The sequence below is a fragment of the Lampetra planeri genome, chromosome 50 (genome assembly GCF_965212315.1).
Source record: "Lampetra planeri chromosome 50, kcLamPlan1.2.h2, whole genome shotgun sequence".
Taxonomy (NCBI): Eukaryota; Metazoa; Chordata; class Hyperoartia; order Petromyzontiformes; family Petromyzontidae; genus Lampetra; species Lampetra planeri.
In genome coordinates this window covers 2,859,860-2,882,378 of record NC_136156.1, presented here as the reverse complement: position 1 = coordinate 2,882,378, position 22,519 = coordinate 2,859,860, and the positions used below count along the sequence as shown (strand labels likewise).

The window sequence follows — 22,519 nt, the reverse complement described above, 5'->3', positions numbered from 1 at the left end:
TGGTATGGGGGTGAGTGGTGTATGGGGTGAGTGGTGTATGGGGGTGAGTGGTATGGGGGTGAGTGGTGTATGGGGTGAGTGGTATGGGTGTGAGTGGTATGGGGGTGAGTGGTGTATAGGGTGAGTGGTGTATGGGGTGTGAGTGGTATGGGGTGTGAGTGGTATGGGGGGTGAGTGGTATGGGGGGTGAGTGGTATGGGGGGTGAGTGGTATGGGGGTGAGTGGTGTATGGGGTGAGTGGTGTATGGGGGGTGAGTGGTGTATGGGGGGTGAGTGGTGTATGGGGGGTGAGTGGTGTATGGGGTGAGTGGTGTATGGGGGGTGAGTGGTGTATGGGGGGTGAGTGGTGTATGGGGGGTGAGTGGTGTATGGGGGGTGAGTGGTGTATGGGGGGTGAGTGGTGTATGGGGGGTGAGTGGTGTATGGGGGGTGAGTGGTGTATGGGGGGTGAGTGACATGGGGGTGAGTGGTATATGAGGTGAGTGGTTTATGGGGGTGAGTGGTATATGAGGTGAGTGGTATATGGGGGTGAGTGGTATATGGGGGGGTGAGTGGAATGGGGGTGGGGGGGGGTCATGGTGTTCTGCTGATGAGTGGGGGTGTCAAGGTGCCCCTGCTGCAGGCGAAGATGGGGGGGGGGGTGCACATGAAGGATGGATGGTTGAGAGAGGGGGGGGGGGGTCATTACAGGAGAGTGAGGGAGGCCTTGCAGCAGGGGAGTGCGTGGTTGTCATGGTATCCTTGCAGCAGGAGAGGGGGGTCACTGCTGCAGCTGAGGGTTGTGGGCCCCCGTGCGCAAAGGAACCTCTGAGAGGCTGTTGAGGAAGAAGGTGATGTTGGGGATGTCACGTTTTTTCCTGCTACAGGTCAGCCTTGGTGACAGAGTATTGAGGTATTTCTGTTGCAGGACAATGATTTAGCAACGTGTCCCTGCTGCAGATGAGGGAAGGTGTTGTCCTGTGCGTGAATGTCATTGTTATCGCGTCTCATTGACGTTCCTGTTGCGGGTGAGAATGGGTTTGCGACTATGTGAGGCACTCAAGGTTCCTCTGCTTACAGATGATGTATTCCTGTTGGCGGTAGTCTCTTTGGGCCATGCTGTCCTTCACTGCAGGTGTTGTGGGATGTCCCTGCTGCAGGTGCCGCAGGTTACGCTGTTGGTCATGGTGTCTGCTTTCGGTGATGCCCGGTGTCCCCGTTGTATGTAAAGTTATAGGTGAGGGTGTCCGCCGCAGGTAATCCTGGTAGATGGCTGCAGGCGATGTTGCTTGGTTGCATTTGAGGATCGGTTGTCGCTCTGCAGGTGAGGCTTGACGTTGTGTTGGTCCTGTGGACGGTTGCAGGAGACTTGGTTATTGTCTCTGCAGCAGTTTGAGACTGTTTGGTTGTATGTATATACTGTATGTTTGTTGAACTACTTTCTCACCGTACGTAGCCAATCGCGCTAATCGTAGTGGTTGGGGGAAGGACAACAAATTCTACGCAAGAAGCAGTTTTAAATCTGGATTTTAAAGTCCATAGCTCCAGTGGCTTCCTAATTGCAGGTTGTCCCTGATACGGGTGACACTTAATGTTGCGCTGGTGTTGATGCAGGTGATTGCCGTGGTTGCGCTGCTCTTGTTGATATTGAGAGGTGTGATGCCCTCAGTGCTCTGTATCACTGTCTGGTGGCCTATGTAGGGCAAGTGCAGAGCTTGAAGAATAGCACGTGATTATCTCTCGCCTGTCTTGGTTTCACTCAGGATCATCTACTTTGTGTATGCTCGGAAATCTGTAAGGCATTAAAAGTCCCAGGTTTTGTCAGATGCGTAATAATGCACCACTAATGTATTTTGCAAGTAGTTCTCCCCCCCCCCCATTCTGGTTTTTAATATAGTTTTCTTCTCGTTATTTTTCCTGGATTTTTTTTGTACCTCAGAGGTGGAAACCTGAGGAGGACCCCTGGGCTCTTGAGGCGAGTGAGCAGAAGGGTTTGTGGTAATAAGATGTTGGTGTGGAACTGCGCTGCTAAGTTGTATCTGCTTCCGCGTGAGGGTCACATTTTCTTTTTATAATCTGCTTTGCATTTTAAAAAAGAGAACTGGTGGTTTCCAGTTGAGCAGCTGAGAGAAGGCTTTAGGAAAACAGCCCTAAAGGCATTCCATTCAAAAAACCAAACGGCACGCAGGCGGTGTAAAATTAACATTACATGTGACTCGTCAACGTTACGTTGGGTTAGCACCATTGCTTTAATTACGTGCAGCAGGAGCAGCTAGATATTTCTCACATGACAATACAGCATGTATACAACTGTGCAAAGGTCACGCATGACTAAACTTATGTGCTCCTTCTAAGAGAATGGCGTATGACTTAGTCTATATTAATTCGCCTCCGATGAGTACAGAAGCAATGTTTACAAGGTCAGTTGATTTATATGGAATACATTTTCGTTATTAGAGTAGCATCAATTAGTTGCATCTTGACAGAGGGAGAGTCCGTGAGCCTATAGTGGTTTCATATCTGGTTGCAGTGCTTCCATATGCTTTCTGCCGCCATTATTAGTTCGTGTTTTTGTTACAGATGGCCACTTATTTTATGGTCGTTCCAGATTGAGCTTTGTGGCTATTATAAAAATTTCAGGCCACTCGATAGGACGACTTATGTGACTGAGCTGGGTGACTCAGCCAAAGGAATACAGTCGTCAAATTAATTTGCAGTTGCATTATTCTTGACAATAGGTTTGCAGTATAGAGAATAAATGATCTGTTGGAATGCTGTGGACCAGATAAAATTCACCGCTGTAACCCATTAGACAATGCGGGACACGACGTATGTCGTACTGTACTTGTAATTGTTGCTGTATATATCTGCTTGTAAGACCAGTGTGTGTGTGTGTGCACGCGTATGGAGCGGTAAGCGCGCTGCTTTATAAACCCAGCAGCCCAAGTTCGATTCCCGCTCACGGCCAACACCGGTGACGATTATCTGAACCGGGTCCTGGGCCTCCCCTAGGTCGACTCTGCCTCAAATGAGTACCTGGTGCGGTGTGTAAACATCGCCATTGTGGAGACAAAGGCGGGCCGGGCGTGGTGCTGGCCCATTCACCGACCTCGTGTGCGGTTGCTGGCCTTCAGAGGTGCTCTCTAACAGCACTTGCCCCAACAGTCTGTTAAGGCTATACGGTGGATCTTTGCCTTTGTGCATGCGTACACAGCGTGGCAATGTGAATGAGGTGCAAGGGTGGTGCAAGGGTGGCCCCAGGAGGTAATGAATTCTAGTTAACAGGACATTCAGATGCATGGGTCTGCCCGTCCCCGCAGCCAAGGTTTGCTGTTTACAACCGCACTCCAGTAGGTCATTCACTTCTATAGATTGGTCCCCACGTATGTGTTTACAACGCACCCATGGTACAATTAGCCCAACACTGGAATCTGTTTTGTACACATCATAAACAATGCCTGGTAGCCATCTAAGCAGATGCCCTGCAATAAATGACTGGGCGTCTGTTTTACATTAAAATGTGATATACGTCGTTGTGCGTATTTGCTTTCGTTCATACTACGCTAATGATTAATCCCACATTGCAGAGTAAATGAAAACAATGAGACGTAAATTCACCGTTTAGGGAAACAGCTTACGTGGAGCTTGTAATGTAATCTGCATCCATGCTGATGCACAGTTGGTTAGCTTACTGGCACTTGGCAGTCAACGTGTTTTAACTTGTACGTGTTATTCACACTGTTACACAAGATGAGTTGATATTAATGCTTAACCCTTTTATTTTTAGGTGAAGTGAATCCTGTACAATGGTACTTTGGAGAAACTTTTAAAGCATGTTTTACCAGATCCACTGTTTTCACTGCACTGCTATTCATATTTAATTCCAGCTACCGTTGGCACAATTCAGAAGGCACCTGAACACAAAAGAAAACAAGTGCCCACCTGGCTCTGTAGGATTTCACCTCTTCATTGAATTTGGGGATTCATAGGTGAAAAATACCACTTGCTTCTTCTTGTCGGGGCTCACTGCCCAAGATGTATATCAAACTCCCATGGCCTCGTGACCTGACATTACCGGTCTCTTCATCAGTGACGACGGCAAGAAAATATACGATTTGGCCTCTCAGCGCTACTTTGGCGAAACCACTCGGCCTTGGCGATGAAAATAGAATGGCGGAGGAGAGAAGAAGTTAAGAGAATAGTGTCGAGGTGCAGGCCCCAACTCGTGCGATTACTAATGATACGTCTGGCCGTAGACACATCCCACGGCGTGTCTGCTGAGGGGGCTGTTCACAGCTTCATGCCACCTTGTATGAGCACTCCTGAATCTTGTTTGAGCTACTGTGTGAAAGATTGTTTACTTTGTGTCGTGAAAAAGTAGCTCCACCCCATCCGGAAAATCAACGTGTTTTTATGGTGTAGCTAAACACATCTGTGTGACTGTCAACTCGGAAATGTACACTCCATCCGTGCGTGCAAATCGCGGATTGTGCATAGGAAATCGCACGCAAAAAATTCGATCATAATTCAATCGCCTTCCAGTTTAGGTCGTGTGTAATTTAAGTGCAACACCTGGCAATCGTTTACAAAGTACAACCCGGACAATAAATTAGTTCGGACCATTCCCATGAAATTTGGCCAATTCACTGATGTACATTTGCCTGTCTTTGTGAACTGTCTTGTGGGACCTTTCATGTCAGCACACAACCCGTCAGTACGACATATAGTCATGGTATACATACGTTTATTTATATAGTGTATTTAAGCCATACTCATTGAGACAATTGCACGACCAACCAATGGGCCACCGAGTCATTCAATTAAACATACATTTTCAAATTACAAATGCAGAGCTGCTTGTCTACCTACACGGCTGTCTACATTGACAATGGGTTCGACAAGACTACCTGGATTGATAGTGGGTTTTTGGATCTGCCGATATGAGTGTGAATGTGGATAGAAGATAGACATTATTTACACTATATGAGAGGTACAGCCTCTATTATGCATGCAGATGTAGACTGCTGCTTAACTACATAATCTAGTGAGGCAATGTAAAACTATGGTCAATTACTGCCCCACATTCCACATTTTTAAATATACTTTCCGCGTATCTTTCTACATTTCATTCACTGTCTTATATGTCGCGGACACATTGAGTGTATTTTAAAGATCTGAATGATACAATTGTTTATATTCCAGCCATTACCAATCCACCAATGAAAGAAGGTCCCCTGCGCTATGTTGGTCTTTCATATATTTTTTTAACTCTGTTCAGTGCGGGGTTTGGAAGCCACGAGACAATGTCATCCGCGGCAAGAAATTGATCTTGGGTCGCTGGGTTCATAGCGTAGCGTGCTCACCACTATACCACTGCTCCACTCTGAATTCTACAGTGTTACATCGTTTTTTATGCAAGTCCAGTGGTCAGTGTCGCCACCTCTGCCCGACTTGCACATGCATCTGCACGGCCCAGGGATGGCTGAGGAAGACAGCTGTTCTGACTTGCTATATCTATCACTATCTGAGCAATGCAGCCTATCCTGTATCTCCCCAGCTCTATCTTTATCTCTGTAGCTGTCTCTGTTCCACTATATATTTATACATCACGAACTCGACGAAATATGGGTGAAGCCGTGCAGTATCTTCAATTGGTTATGTTTTGCATGCTTAGTTAAAACGTATTTAAATTGGTTTGTACAATTTTACATTGTCTTTGCACATCAGCTATTGCCAAATTGCTCGATCGTAATTTTTTTGTTAGAATTTGTCGAGCGATATAAAAATCTTCAATATTCAGATGATGGTGATTGAGTGAATGATGTAAATTATATTGATGCTCTAGATGGTGTAGAAAGTTGTGAATTAGCAGAAGTATATAGTCGAGTATGCTTATAACTAGAAAAATCTGACAACCCAAATTTTCCAATTGAAAAATTATAGCCTGAGGGTTAATTGATTTTACTCAGAGGGCTGGGTTAGCCTAAAGTTTTTAAAATCCTTTATATTTCATGTGAACACTTTAAATATACGGCCCCTGTCATCATTAAACCAAGTGATTGGCCTCTCTTGTAAGTTAAAGCCTTCATAAGTCACTATGCCAAATTCATTTTAACAAACCTTCCATCTTTGCGAAGGAAAAAGGTTGTCTATTTGCAAAAGGTCCCTCGGCAAGAATACAAATTGATTGGGTTGTCCTCTGATGGTGATGTGTGTCTTCAATATTTACATTTCAAATGCATTGTGGTACTGTGTTATTATTTATATACAATCACAGTACCGTCATCACTATTGAATGATCAACTGTTTGCTCGCTGCAGGATAACCCGAGACGTGTCTCTCCCAGCCCAGTGAAGTCATTCCCAGGCCGTGGTCTTAGGAGCAGAGGTCGCAACCGGGTAACCGGCTACCCGTACCCTACCCGATACCCGGCAACCCGTACCCGGCCGGGTACGGGTACGGGTAGCCGTTTGCGACCCTGGTGGGGCCGGGTACGGGTAGGCCGTGAGTCACTGGTGAGTAACCGTTTGTCACTCATTTCGTGTAGGGTACGGGTACGGGTAGGGAACGGGTACCCGTACCCGGCCGGGTACGGGTACCCATTTGCGACCCTGGTGCGGCCGGGTACGGATAAGGAATAAAAACCCGTTTGCGACCTCTGCTTAGGAGGCAGTTGTGCTCGGCAACTGTACACAAACGCCCCACACTGTGCACCAGGTAAAAGGATAAGAGCAAATACCGCTTAGCGCGGTGATTTGAAAGCATTATCCGCCTCGGCTGGCCACGTATCAAGAGATGCCAGGTAAGAGGATCCCAACGTCACCACGGTCTGTGTCGGTGAGGCAGAGTTGGGGAGGGGGACCAAGACTGAGTGAGCAGGAAGATTTGTGTGTGTCCTTGAGCGAATACATACTTAGAATAAGAAGAGCGAGTTGTACGCTTGTCCTCAGCAGGGATAAAGGCTGTGTGGGTGATGGCCTTCATTTAAATGCCGAGTGCATTGCACAAAAGCAGAAAGTGCTATTCTTTTTTTTTACAGTTGCTCACGATGTAGCGTGCCCGTTCTGCATTACAGCTCTGCACCATTCTCACTGCCACAGCTGTCCGCTTGCATCAAAACTGATGGGAGAAAGGGAGGCCAGTGTACAACAGCAAAGCGGGCTAATCTTCAAACCCCTCCGCTTCCCAACAAGTTGGGTTGATAACGTGGAAATGAAATGTCGCCGTTATTTCCCACCAAGGGGCCTTTGCAGGGGAACCAATTGGGACCGGTTACAAATTAATCTGGAGGTCTGCATTTTTTTACGAGGTTGGTGATTAATATATTTGTCAATTATGTGGGTTTTTTTTTCTTTTCGCCATGGCTATAACTTCCAACCAGAGATGAAAGCGTGACCGACTAGGGAGGGGCGAAATGAACTAGTCTTGAATGAAGACATAGACTAATCATATTTTGTAACGTTATTAGGGACAGCAATGCACTGAAGAAGACCCCAAATGGTAATTGGCTATGTATGTATATTATAAACATTGACTGAGTTAGTTTAAGACGTAGGCTTTCGCGACCAATATTATGCATAATAAAGGTTTGTTTTGGGTTAAATTTGTTCTGAGTTTACTCTCCAACACATTGCTATGCTGATGTAGTAACTAATTTGCACGTTTTGTTTTCCGTTTAACACGTAGGCTTTCGCGACCAGTATTATTAATAATAAAGGCTTTTGGGTTAGATCGTGGAAGTATAAATGTGTCGCAACCCTCCACCACCCGACACGGCCAATCAGTAAAAAATGTGTCACGTTAACAAAATGCCTATTAGTTACTTATTCAGCCCACCGGTGTGTTTGAAGAGTGAATCCACAACATTTAGAATTTGAGTACGACGTTTCGCTGGTAATTACATCCAGCATCTTCGGGTGATTTTCCAGAATAGTGAAGCCATCCACCTGCTTCCAGTCTTAAATCGTGCAGGACGACGTCAACATTGAATCCCATCAGGTTTCGAGGTGGGGGGGTACTTATATAATAGATTAGTAATCGGTTAATTAGTATGTGATTCCTCTATACGGAAATGTGATATGTATTGTGTATTACTTAATGATTGTTTTACGTGACAAACCTTACTAATTCGATGTGTTGGTTGGTGGTGGGTTAACAACACATGAACTGATTGGCTGACCTGATAATATCGATGTGCGGTTAAATTGCAATCGCCTCTCACCAGCATTTACTAACTAAGAACAAACTAAATGTTGAACTGTATTCGTCGACCAGAATAAGAGAACTCGGTGAAATCCAGACGAAGACTTGTCTGGATTCCACAGATTGTCATCTACTCGACCCAAGGGTCTGCAACCAAAATAACAAAAAGAGAATTTTTTTTTCGAATTAGGTAAAAACCTAAAAATTTCTACAGATGCGAATACGAGATGGTGGTCCTTGATAAACGACGTCACGAAGCAGTCCTTAAAGAGCCGCATGCGACTGTGCAGTCCCAGGTTGCCCACCCCTATACCAGACTGAGACTCGGACTAAAACAAATAAAATTAAAATACCGTCTAAATTAATGCTGCTGGAGGCCGACGCGTGACCAATTTGGACATGCCCTATCCTACATGTGTTGTGTGGGACAGCCGTCACCTTGCGCTCTGTTGCAGTGGAAAACCCTGGCCGACCATAGGAAATGGCCGTCTTCCTTCCCTGGCTGAGAGCTGTCACTTTGTATTGACGTACGAGTTCTCCGAAACCAAAAACGCTCTTGTCATGTTTTAAGTCTCCCTCCTTTGGGAGGTACAACTGCAGCGTGCGTGTAGCGCTTAGCTTGCTGTGCTCAGAACCCAGCGACTCGTGTTCGATTCCCGCTCGTGGCCAACACCAGTGACGAATATCTGAGCCGGTTCTGGGCCTCCCCTAGGTCGACTCTGCCTCAAATGAGTACCTGTAAAAATCGCCACTCAGGAGACAAAGGCGGTCGGGCGTGGTGTTTGCTACCCCCACCCCCTCATGCACTCTGCCGGCCTTCGTATGTGCTCGCTTAACAGCACGTGCCCCAACAGTCTGTTGACAATTCTGAGAATGTCACGGAGCAAAACGTCTTCTGAATTGACTGAAATCTTTATGGAATTATTGTATAATGAAAGGTATAGGTGCATCCCTGCAATGGCTTGCTCACACGCCGCTGCTGGTGAAAGAGCCTCTTCTCAAAAGGAGCTCTCGAGAGCTCGAGATTATGTTTTTGGTTGACTCTTCCATGACTCGCTGGCCCAGATGACTTGGAAGGAGGTGAGATTATCCCCCACTGAACCCCACCACCACACGAGCTGCTGATCGACTAGCTGGTGGATTTATTTATAACCAGGTGAGAGCCCATCAAGAGGTGGAGCAGTGGCATAGTTTTTCTAGCCCAGTGGTATGAACCTGGTGAACTTATGTTGATTCCCAGCCATGGGTAACATTCGTAGCGAGCGATATCTAATCCAATCCTGTGGACACTCTTCACTAACCCACTGCTCTGCGTGAAGCATCGTCAAGCAACTCCCATGACCGACACGTTGCGACGAAGGCCTTTGTCTCGTCGTGGATTTCCAACGGGCTGTAAGTTAAGAGCCCATTGAGAACAACATAAAAAACACATTATAAAGGAGATCTGGGTCACGAAAGCAATCCGGCACACTCGTGATGAAACAGTATGCTGGGTCCAAATATTAAGAATCGTGGAAAAAAAGTACAAATCATTAACCAATAAATAATAATTAAGCAGGATAAAGTTTGAAGTTGAACTTAACATTCCAGCGAGATTAATTTTAAATGGTGTATAAGGTATGTTTAAAACACATTAATAAACATTTGTCCAAGCAATAAGCCCCCATTGACCATTAAAAAACTAACCAGCAGGAAATACAGTGAGTGATTCTGCACATATTTGTTGTGTTTCGTCAGAAAGGCCTTTTTAACTTCCCTGTACCCATGCGTGATCGATAATGTATGCTGGAAGAGCGCATGTGGTTAAAGCATCTATTTATACCTTTCAACTTAATGGAGAAAAAAAATTCTACTTTTCAAGTGTTTTTAAAATCTATTTCAGACCTGCCCGCAGACACACACGGGACTGCAACAACCAGTTTTACAACAACCAGTTTTACAACAATGGCTATTAAATAACTGCCCTCAGGTTATGGCGCTCAGAAGGCCAAGCTTTTGACGCTCACAATCTTCTTCGAAGCCGCAAGTCCCATTGCTACAAGGGATCGGCTGCTCGGATTTTCTTTCTTCATGTGCTTCTATACTGCGCCTATGCTCTGGTCACATCCACCACACTCGTGTCTCGTTCCACGACATACTTCACTCTCACCCTCGGGGTCTCCCACCCGGCACCGGTGGCATCTACATAGTTCTTCTCGTCCGTGGGTCTCTGTGTAAGTCTTTGGCTTTGTGTGAGGCTATGGGTCTCTGTTTGAGTATATGGCTCTCTAATCTCCATCGTCCTAATTGCATCTTCTTGATCTTTTCTCAACATATGCTCAAACCATCTCGGTCACTCCTCTCTTAACCTTTTCGAGCATATAAGTAGCCCCTGCTGATGCTTAAACGCTTCCATTCCTCCTTTCCCATAGAGGTATTAACCAACATGCACCTTAGAATTATCATCTCTCCTTTCTAGAATTTTTCTTTCTTTGTGCTCAAGTCCCTTCACCATATAACAGCACTGGTCGTATTTACTGCTCTATATATGTCCCCCTTTTTCTTTTGGCAACTTTTGAGCTAATGCAATTTTCGTACATTGAATTTTTCTCGACAGGACGCCTCGTTGTTGAGCGATGCAGAAAGCTCATATCTCACACAGAGAGGAGGGAGACCGAGCCGACAGGACTACAATGCCTTACTTGTTTCTTGTTATTGACTGGCATTACTACATCAGCTGTCTTTTAAGTGTGCTAGCTGCACTTAATATTCTCTTGGGGGTTTCAACAGCGCACCACCATAAGTGGAGGTGATTTTCTCGTAACTGCTTGAATCCAGGTCGTATTTTTTTTTCTCTACGTTGCAAGCGAGTGCTATTAACCTAAGTGATATCAGTTTACTGATGCTGCCGCGTGCGCGCGTGTGTGTGTGTTGTCCCCATTTGTGGCTCTTTGGTGACCTAGCTTTAGTAAATCTTCGATCGAGTTTTGTTTTGGTTGGCATTCTTGGTCCAAATTTAACTTGCCATGTGTACATGGCAAAAACTAGCACCGTGCCCCTCCCCACCACCACCACCCTCCTCCCGTCTGTCCAGGCTCAGTACGGTTCGTTGAATGACTGACTGTTCCCACGCAATCTGCCACAACTGACATGGACTTCCTGTTGGTGCTTCTGAGCCATTGGCCTCAAAATGGCTTATCTGTATCCCGCCTAGGGTGGCCAATGCGAACAAAAGGTTTTATTGAAGCATTATACTGTACCTTGCGATCACAAATGCGCATGATAGCTACGCCACCGTGATTGGTTTTAATGAGAACATTTTCATTAAATGGTATGTTGGATCATAGTATGTTGGATTGAGATCATCTTAATGGGGGGGGGGGGGGGGGGAACTAATTTAATATGAAGCATCCACGGAATAGAAAATTAATGAGAAAGTGTGAGTTATATGAAACAGAACGTATATCTGCTAAGCACTCTGCCTATCGTGGCAACTGCCCATGGTGGATTACTACCCATGGTGGACACGAGAAGCATTTGCCACCCCATGTGGTACCAACCAACCCGCTTGGCTCATCCCCTATGTTAAGTGCGCCGACGTTGAAATCGCTGTGCTGACACGTTGAATTGCTAATTATGGGGGGGGGGTTTCCAAAGTCGATGCAGTTTGTTAATTGTTTTTCAGTGTCTCGGGAAAGTAGAAGGCATAAGTATGATTGAGGATGTGTCCTAGTTGAAGATAAATTGACTACAAAACTCTTCCTTCCGGTTTATAAAGCGGCCATCAAACCCATCTCACGTTTGCGGTGTCTCATACAGCGCTGCTACTTGTTTTAACGTGTTACACCATTTATGCAATCACATTGCAATGGCAGTTCCACAAATTATGCAACCTCAGTCAGAATTTCCCCGGCATCCGAAGAAAACCTGTGGGGTGTCATTTTGAAAGTCAATTATTTGTAGTTTTTATATATGGTTTATTTATGTAATGATTTAATTGCTTAATGCCTATTGCATAACCGAATGCACCATTACCATATCAGTGTGGATGGCAGTTGTTTCGGCTCACTATGTTCAACACTGGTATTTGAGCTTTTATCCATTATTAGGAAATGGTGAATAATTATTTCTATCTGAATTAGAGCCACAATCGGTTGCCACGCCATCTCCAAGTAAAACAGCACTCTTGAAGATTAATAATAATGATTACCCAAATCGAAATTTTGGAAGTGCCCACAACAAAGCATTAAACATTTACCCCGTCACCCTCGATGCAACCGATCTCGTCAGATCTCGGAAGCTTAGTTTGGTTGAGGATGGTTATTCCTTGGATGGGAGACTGCCTGCGAACACCAAGTGTTGAAGGCTTCAGCTATGAGGTGGTCTAGAGGTGGCATTAAAGCAATGCTTAAAAAATGTATAGAAATCTGTGTGATCTTTGAGTGTTATCCCCTTGTATGTTTGGTATTCAGTGGCTTTCTTGGTAGGGTTAGGGTTTCTCTGGTTTCTTGCCACATGCCAAACACTCATGAATGGGATTGGCCAAACATCCCAATGCAGGACCCTCCTGAATCGAAGACTTAAATACACTATTGATGAATGAAGGGCATGATTTTGTTGTATCATTACTGCTCTGTATGTGTGTCATAAAGAACCAAGGTTACATAATTTGCTGACACTTAAGTGATGGTACAGCTAAGTGGACCATGGCTGTGATCTGATCTCAGAACCTCATGGCTGGTGGCCTGATTGCTCTGCTGATTGAGCTATCTAATCTGAATAATATGTTTAGTTTGGTAATCTTGTGTTTAGTTGTCCTTCCCCCACACCTCCGATTAGCACAGTTGGCTACGTACGGTGCGAAAGAAGTTCAACATATATACATACCCATACATAGAGTTAAATATAATTTGTGTACACATTGTAAATATAAAAGGTATACTTTTGCCGTAAACTGTATTTATTTGAAGTTAAAATTTAACAAGATGCATTGCTGCCTTTAATGAATGGCTACACGTTATTTATTAATGCCAGGTATGTTGGAGCTTGATGGACTATTGTTCAACTCTTGCCCCCCCACCTCCACTCTGCCACAGATCACAGAGATGTGTGGTGCGAAACGACTCGGCTATTTTGGCCGCAGCCAATTCTACATTGCGCTCAAGCTCATAGCCGTGGCCCAGGCTGGGCTGCCGATGCGTCTGGAGAGCCTCAGTACAGGTACATCTCACAGGACTTGTGTTGGACACTGCGGTGACTTAATTAATATATATATTTAAATAGTTTAATATTTACACGTGTATACGCACGTGCATTTTAGTTTTTTTATTGCCTTCCTGGCTTATTTCCCACTTGTGTAACATCTTGCCTTCCTCGTTTTATATCTTCACTCGTTCCTGTCCTGGGCCTTCACCCTCCACGTCCGCTGCACATTCCTTCATATCCTGGTTTTCCATTTGGCACCACCTCTCTCTCTCTCGGCCTGCCTTTCGTTCTCTGCCCTGCCACTTCCACGTTCATCACCTTTTCGTCTTCCGGTGTGAGTTTCCTCGCTTCTTACGACTTGTCACCGGCCGTCTGAGTCAACTTTCTTTCAGCTTGTCAGAGAAGGTGTACCACTCTTGCCTTCTAAGTCATGTCTTCATTTCTGACCCGTTGCAGTCTTGTGATCGCTGAGATACAGCTCACCTCCTTATTTCTGTTGTGCACAACATTTCCTCCTCCATGGTTTCTAGTCCATCCAGTCCCGTATGTCAATACTGGTCTTATTAATGTCTGATCCATGTTATGTGTGCCATGCATGCATGATCATTTGCAGATGGAGCTATGGTAGAGCACAATACTCACAATTGAAATGTCATAAGTTGAATTCCTGGTGGGGGCTTAAATCAGCCCATATTTTTTTTTATTGGTAATAATATTAATACTATATTGTGAGTGGCCGCCTTGCAGAGCGACTGGTCCTTGCCATAGGAATTAAACACTGCCCCACTCTTCTTTGTGCAGAAACACACTGTGCAAATCATTACACCATCACTCCACCTCTTTGCTTGGTTAATTAGCGATAATTGAACTGAACTCTACCATAGGGACATGGACGCAGGCACCCGGTGCATTTTCTGGACTAATACTGGGCCAGAAGAGGCCACTCAATTCTCAGTACATGTGGGAAATAAAGTCCTCTGCCTCTGAGGTCTGGTTGCAGCACGGCGACTCCATGTACTCCATCTCTTTTAACACCGGTGACATCTTCGGTCCGCTGAGCACAGAGAACTATTCGTACCACCCGAGGCAAACATTTTGCAAAGACCACGTGATTTCTCAGTCGCTGGACTCATCACCTGGAACGCACTGCCGATGAAGGAACTAAAAGACCATGTCGTCTCTCTCTCAAAAATCAAACTTGGCCTAAAACTCACCTGGTGTTACCTCGCCGCTATGCAGCGCGCTTAGAGATGTTTTGACATTCTGGCGTATTCTTTAAATGTCTGAATTTGTTATTATTTCTCCCCCACGCAGTGCGTGACCTCCCCCGCTTCGTGGTGGGCAAGAGCGAGCAGTCCGAGTCGTCCCGGCACGTGACGCCGTCGCACCACGCTCCAGAGCAACACGAGGGCGGCCCCGTGACCCCGGGTGGCAGCAGCTACTCGCGGGTCATCCCACCGCCGCCGGCACGCGCCCACCTCAAGAAGCTGGCGCCGTCACAGCCGCAGGACCCGCCGGGTACCGGCACGCCGGCCAGGATGCCCTCTCTGGATCAGCAGGTACGAGAGGGGCAGCTGATTGTGCCGGCACGTGGTGTCTTTTGTTATATTTTTTTAGCATGGTTGCTGAACCACAGGCGCAAGCGCCAAAAATACCAGGCAGCCACCAACAACAAGCATTGCTGAAGGTGTCATAGATACATTTTTAAACGTTTCTTAGATGGAGCGAGGTTATTGGAGCTTGAGAAAATAAACTGTTGGAAGGAATCCAATGCTCTCTCCTGCGAAACGTTGGACATGCTGAGCAACATTCAGTTCTTAACTGAATCTAAACTATTTTTGTTTTACCAGGTAAGGCCCACTGAGCTATATAGCTCTATTTCAGAAGCGATCTGGCTATCACAAATGTGTAAATTAATATCGGCCAGTTCAACCCAAAAACAAATTGGATATACAGTTAAACGGTGAAAAACCTGCGTAGCAACAGGAAGGTTCTAGATTTGAAGCTTTCGTGACTGCAAGGATTCATATTCTTAGGTTTTTTCAGTAAAGTCAAGTAGGTAAAATTTTTTTTATTAATAGAAGTAAAAGTCTTTTATTTTACTTTTATGAATTTTTTACCTACGTGACTTTACCGAAAAAACCTAAGAATAAGCAACAGGAAGGGTTTGTTTTTCTACTGCCGACTAATCGATTCGCCGCGTTCCCTTGTGGTCGCCCAACTCGACCAGTCCGTGTCCAAGTCTCCTCCGCAAGAGACGCCGTCGCCCGTGGTGTCACCGCACCACTCCCCGCCGGCATCGCCCGTGGCGTGGCGCTCCGGCCAGCGGCACCCGAGCGGCGACAGAGGCCCTGCCTGGGCCCCGTACGTGGCCGAGAGACAACCAGGTGAGCTGGTGCAGTGCGTTTTAATCTCGACTGAACTTAAAAGCTGAACTATTTAAAAAAATTCATATTCTTTTTGTCTTTCGGTAAAGTCACGTAGATAGAAAAAATAATAACAAAAAAATAAAGTTAATAACAAATAATATATATTTTTTAAATAATATTTTTTATTTCACCAGTAAGGCCCACTGAGCTAAATAGCTTTTTTGCGGAAGTGAGCTCAGCGAAATGGCTTGTCACGTGGACATTTATAGCGGCCAAATACTCTAAACGCACGTTGATTCTAAATTTGGAGGGAAAAACCGGAGGACCCGGAGAAAAATCCACACGACCACGGGGAGTGCATGCAGGCGTGAGGGTCGGGATCGAACCCACGACCTCCTGCATACCAGGTGAGGCAGTTAACACCTCGTCCTGTACAGTCACTTATCCGCTCTGATCAATGGGCCAATGGCAGTCGGTGCAGGATTTGTATATGGGTATGATTTTGGTTTTTTGTAGACGTTCGCAAATCTTACATTTTCACACACAGTCATGTGTTCTTGATCTTACATTTTGTAAAGAGCACTCTCCCGCGGTTTGCTCTTTGTTTGTCCAAGAACATATTTGTGTATGGTGTGACTCACGTTTTATAGATGTTTACATACACTGGCGGAGCCAGTGGGGGGGGTGGGGTGGCATGTGCCCCCCCCAATTATCGGATTGAAATCCCTAATTTCGATCGGATCATTGGGGTTTATTAGTAATAAATGGGCATTTTGCGACCCCCACTGCCACAGTGTAGCATTTTATTACGTGCCAGGGACTCTATGAGATGAACTGCTTACGTGATTTTAACACGTAGGCTTTCGCGACCAATACCTCACCATTATGGCGAATTGTCAGATGATGCTGGATGTAATTACCAGCGAAACGTCATACTCAAAAATTGTAAATGTTGTGGTTTCACTCTTCAACACACCGGTGGGCTAAAGTAGTGAACTATTTGTCTTTTGTCAACGTGACACTTTTTTGCTGATTGGCCATGTCGGGTGGTGGAGGGTTACGACACATTTATAAATAATGCGATCTAACCCAAAAACGTTTATTATGAATTATTATGCTTGCGTGATATTTTTTCCAACTAAGGTTGAAAGTATTCACGCATCAAACTCTGTGCATACATCTGTAGAGGGGCGCAAGAACTCTCGTATAGATTATATCCAATATAAAATTGTATTGTTGTTTGGGAACTCTCTTGTGTAAAACCAGACAAATTTGCTCTTTAGGGCTCTTTTTTTCCTAATTCTGGCAGCCCTGCTGTTTGTCCACGCGAAGGGCGCAGCTTTTATATATCCTGCAAAGGGTTTTGCATAGCAATAGCACAATTAATTTTTGTTAATTGTCTGAATCTCAAAGCCGGAATTTATGAAATTAAGTGAAAAATCTAATCTATTTTATGGTTGTGTTTTTGTTGGTGACCCGGCTGAAACTATCGACCCACTCCAAATGAAAACCTGATTTAGCCAGATTCTAACCAAGGCCTCTCAGCAATGCCAGCTCAAGTGCTTTGAGAGTTCTGTCCGTCCGAGCCACCTGGCTACCTCTTATAATTATTTTACGATAAAAAGACACCGCTCGCAAACAACAGTCCTTGTAGTTGCGTCACCTAGGCTGCGTGTACCACGTTTTGACATGAGTTTGAAGCTTTTTTAATACGAAAAGAGACACGAAATGTCGTATATCAAGTCACACATTTTTTGATATCACGTTGGTACGGCTGCCATAGGTTATAACATAATGTACCCATTCTGTGCTCACTAACACCATACCTCGGTCACATGAAAGTTTTTTTGGGTTCTAATTATTGAAGCGATATACCTGTGTTGGACAGCCTGGGGGCTTGCAGCCTAGGTGTGTATATATAGGATATGCTCTCTATTGTTTTGGGGCCAAATCTTTAACCCATATAAGAGTAAGATTTTAAATCTTGTCTTGATGACATGACTGTCATGTGCGGCAAACCAGCCTTAGATGTGCAAATACAAATGGACATTAATGTTTTTTTTTTACAATTTAATGTATAAACAGATAGTTCGAATTTATACCCGCCTGTGTCTGAATACACATCTTTGTTCTCGGTTTACTGTGGTGTATGCCTCACTGTAACTGCCACCGTGGGACATTTGAATACTCTTGTTTGTTTATTTAGGAGAGCGTCACTGAGTCTTTGTGCCTCATTTGCTTGAAAATCTTGTTTTTTTATATGTCCATAACTCCCATTTTGTGTGTGATAAGAAATAATCACTAACACATTCAGTGACGCTTCTTCTTGAGTGGCTGTGTTTGAATAGCAATGGTCGTAAATCTAGGTTATTTAGCCGTGTGACAGCGTCCATTGATGCTGATTGTAGATCTTTCTATTCCTCCATCGAAAGATGTGCAGTGATGACCTCGTTGGTGGTGTTGTGTCGTTTTTTGGGACACTGAACAGGTTAACCACGTGAAGGTTGCCATCTTCAACTGGCAGTGGCACTGAAACTTTGCACAAGTATGCCAGTAATTGTCATGCTGTACTGCACACCACTCTGTGTGTGTGCGCATGCAGGGGCGGTGTGTAGTAAACATCACCACTAGGGAGACAAAGGCGGCCGAGCGTGGTGTTGGTCACGCACCTCACCCCCTCGTGTACCGTGCCGGCCTTCATTGGTGCTCGCTCACAGCACTTGCCCCAACAGTCTGTTAAGGCTATACGGGGGGGCTTTTTTTGAAGGGGCAGAGCGATACTGTAGCGGTTAGCCGCTGCGCTACGAACTTGGCAACCCGAGTTCGATTCTAGCTCACGGCCACACCAGTGATGGTTATCTGAACCGGTCCTGGGCCTCCGCTCGGTTGACTCAGTCTCGAATGAGTACCTGACACAGTGTGTAACCATATGCCATTCGGGAGACAAAGATGACAGGGCGTGGTGCTGGCCACCCATCCCCTCGTATGCTGTGCCGTCCATTATAGGTGCAACTCGCTAACAGCAATTCGCCCCAACAGTCTGTTAAGGCTACATGGGAGGATCTTTGTCTTTGCAGGAGCGGAGGGTGCCTCTTGGCCGGTAGGCTCCACGCCCCCGCAGCAGGAGAACTGGGTCAGCTTTACTGACAGCGCTACGACGATGCCGGAAGGGGGGGCGGCCGTGTCAGCCACTCCCACCGCCCCCACGCACTTTGTGGCCTCGCAGGTAGAGTTCTCTTCCCCTTCACGTCGTGCCAGTACCCACAGCTGCACGGCGAATGTCAGAACCAGTGGGAACTTTAGTTCGCATTTGGCAGCATGCCAGCCAAATCAAAGCGATTTCTAGCTCAAATGAGCTTTGAGGCTGTGTTCATCTCCTGTTGGCAACCCTGTGCCAGTGATGAAAATTCCTTATTTCTATGGCAAGGGTGAGTCTATCCATAGGACAACCACTGTTGACTTTCCCACAGTGGAATTAATTTTATTGACCCCCTGAGATATGATGGGCTGAGTGAAGTCCCAACCAGGCTTAATTATCTCAAATACTGTTTTGGCACTTGGCGATGTATTCCATGGGAGGTGTGGTATAAATGATGACGATGATGATAATAATGATGATGGTAAAGGTTTTGACGAATACATTAACAAGATTCCACACCAAAAATATGTTTAAACAGGCTTCTAATTTAATGGGTGTTGATGTGGCTGTGTGGTTAAGGGTGGATGATTCCATCATTGGAGCACTGAGTCAGCACTGCTGTGGTCCTGGGCTCAACTCAGAGCTGTCTTTCACTATTGAGCCAGGTTCTTAGGTCTAGCGAGGTGATCAGGGTCAGAATCAGAATATTGATTTATCCTGGAAGAATCCGGTGAGCTATGAAGCTCTATTTCACAGATGTCGAGTAGGGTCGGGTCGGCAAGTAACAACAACAAACAATACAAACAACCGATAGGAGTGCAAAATAGAGATAAGGCAAGCAAATCGTGAACAATAAACGAAATTGGGCAAAACAACAACAAAAACAGTTCCAGACCACACCAAGACAAAATGGCACATTAACATTGAACAATCGATACATGGGTAAGGGTCAAGGTTACAAATTTGGTTGTATCCAGCACGACAGATCTTCTGTTTCAGGATCGTCTCCGATCACCAATGACTGCATAAAAGAAAATTATAACATTTTGGTCACTTAATGCGGCTTAATCCTGCTCTCTGGCTTAACAAAAACTTAAACATTGAAAAATGTGCTTGTGTTTAATAGCGCCTTCAGTTTGTGCTAAGTATTATCTATGATTAACAGATATTTTTTAAGGCGAATTAGTTGAATATATGTGTATGTGGCAGCTTGAAAAACCAATCGATAAGTGTCGGGTCTGAATTAATGTTAAGGATACTGTCTTGTCAGAATACATTGTTGACCGCAAATCATGCGTTACATTCCACCCGGTAATACTTTGGCCTACAACGATTGCATTGATTCATTAATTAAAATCGATGCATTCGCTCACATTGCATGCATCAAATTCTGCACTTGATAATATCGCATTTACTATAAATAAAATGAAAGGCAAGCAATATGCTACTGGAGCTTTAATGCTTATGACTCATAAAAAACATGATGAAAAGGAGAAAACAAATCCTTAACAATATTAACGAGACTGTAAAAAAATTGTGAAATGTAATTGTAATGTAAGCAAATGACATGCTATTATTATAGAGTATACAAAACAGGACAAATGATACAGAAAACAAACAACAATACAAATGAGATGGTAGAGTTGTATAATCAATTTGTGACCTCCATGACAATCCCATCTCGAGAGAGAGAGGGGGTGGTCAATCCATACCGTGACATATGATGTCACAATTGAGAGATGTCTACTCCCGGTAAACATCAAACACAGCTTATCAACTTCGGTTAATACCCCACACATTCAACACAAACTAACTATTAAAATTTTTACCAGGTTAGGCCCACTGAGCTATATAGCTCTTTTTCAGAAGCGACCAGACCACAAATGATAGCTCAATGAAGTGGCTTATCATGTGGAAATTTCTAGCAGCCAATACTCTAAATTCATGTTTCTAAATGTGTAGAGAAAAACTGGAGAACCCAGAGATAATCCACGCGACCACAGGGAGAATATACAAACTTCAAATATACAGGCATCAGGGTCGGGATCAAACCCATGACCTATATACCAGGCGAGGTAGTTAACATCTCGCCACAAGAGTAATAGCCAAACTTCCAACATAATTACAGCTATAAGAGAAGTAGAATGACCCACACTGGGTGCAGGGTTAAAGTACTGCTATTACTACAGGGGTGAGGGGCTTTAAATATTTTTCTGACCACAGGGTCGAGTCCACAACCTCCTTCATACCAGGCGAGGTAGTTAACATCTTGCCACCACGGCGCCCACACCCCATGATTTCCCCCCGTGTCTTCACGCGTGTCACGTGAAGGATCACACTGCGACCGGGTCGGTATCGCGCGCGTCGGTGGCCGGTGGTGGCGGTGGTGGCAGCGGCGGCGGCAGTGGCAGCGGTGGTGGCAGCAGTGGCGGCAGCGGCAAGGAGCTGCAGCGCAGCGCCAGCTACAGCGAGGACCCGTGGCGAATCACAGAGGAACAACGCGACTACTACATCAATCAATTCAAGACGATCCAGCCCGATCTTGGCGGGCTCATTCCCGGTACGGCTGCCACCTTCACCTACAGCTGTGATGATGATGGTAATAATAGTAATGTGGACCCACATGTCTGTATCTCTGTAAGTACCCACGTGTCTGTATGTGTGTTGTCAATACCCATGTGTCATTGTCTACTAGCCCCACATGTTTGTACTTTTGTGTCCCATCCAGTAGCCTGCTAAAAGGTTTTAGGGCACAGTGAGACCTTCCTGGATTGACGTATATACAGTATTTATACTTTTCTTTTGTCCATGATGTGTAATGTGACGAAGATCCTTATTTGATGTTAAAAATGGAAACGTATTGGGACTAGAAGGGTTTGCGTTCCATGATTTTTGTTCACATTGGAAGTGCATGTCAACAAGTACTATTGCTCATGACGTGCTTTAATAATGTTGATGGATTTATTGCTGCATTTGTAGGCTCTGGTGCCAAAGAGTTCTTCACTAAATCCAAACTGCCTATAGTGGAGCTCTCTCACATATGGTGAGTAAATGTTGTCCTTGATAAAGCACCGAGTGTCTCTCCTGCTTTGCACTTTTCCCTTTCACAATGCTGGAGAACGATGTGCCAAGCTGTTACAACATTTCCTGGCAATTCTCGGTGTAAACCACTCACACGCCGAATTAAGTAGCAATCATTACATAACCACACCTTAACAAACGTGAAAAGACATTACGTTTTGTCTAAGCTGTTGAGCGCTTAACTCAATCTGAGGATGACACGTTGTTTCTTCACTATCAAAATGGTGCACACGCTTTAGAAAGTATCCCTTAAAATGATTGCAATGTGCTTGTATCCTTGTTAGTGTTAGATTTGAAGCTTTCGTGACTGCAAGGATTCATACTTTTAGGCTTTTTCGGTAAAGTCACGTAGGTAAAAATAATAATAATAAAGTAAAATAATTATATATGAAAATAACTAAATTAAATCAATGTAATTTAGTTATTTTCATATATTATTATTATTTTTTCCTACTTGACTTTACCGAAAAAACCTAAGAGTCCTTGTTAGTGTTTTTTGAGACGCAGTAAAATGTAGTTACTTTCTAATTGCAAACAATGCGTGTTATTGTTATTGCACAAATGC

At 44.8% G+C, this 22,519-nt stretch overlaps 1 protein-coding gene across 4 annotated transcripts in view; it reads left to right on the top strand.

The window, feature by feature from the left end:
* LOC144734261 (ralBP1-associated Eps domain-containing protein 1-like) overlaps window positions 1–22,519 on the top strand; it is a 46,552-nt gene that overhangs the window by 1,281 nt on the left and 22,752 nt on the right. For all 4 annotated transcript variants that reach the window (XM_078616389.1, XM_078616388.1, XM_078616387.1 and 1 more), the window contains exons 2-7: window positions 13,257–13,380; window positions 14,680–14,924; window positions 15,596–15,752; window positions 18,812–18,960; window positions 21,205–21,433; window positions 21,853–21,916. In XM_078616389.1, the coding sequence (XP_078472515.1) occupies window positions 13,257–13,380; window positions 14,680–14,924; window positions 15,596–15,752; window positions 18,812–18,960; window positions 21,205–21,433; window positions 21,853–21,916 (968 nt within the window). The remainder of the gene's footprint in view (window positions 1–13,256; window positions 13,381–14,679; window positions 14,925–15,595; window positions 15,753–18,811; window positions 18,961–21,204; window positions 21,434–21,852; window positions 21,917–22,519) is intronic.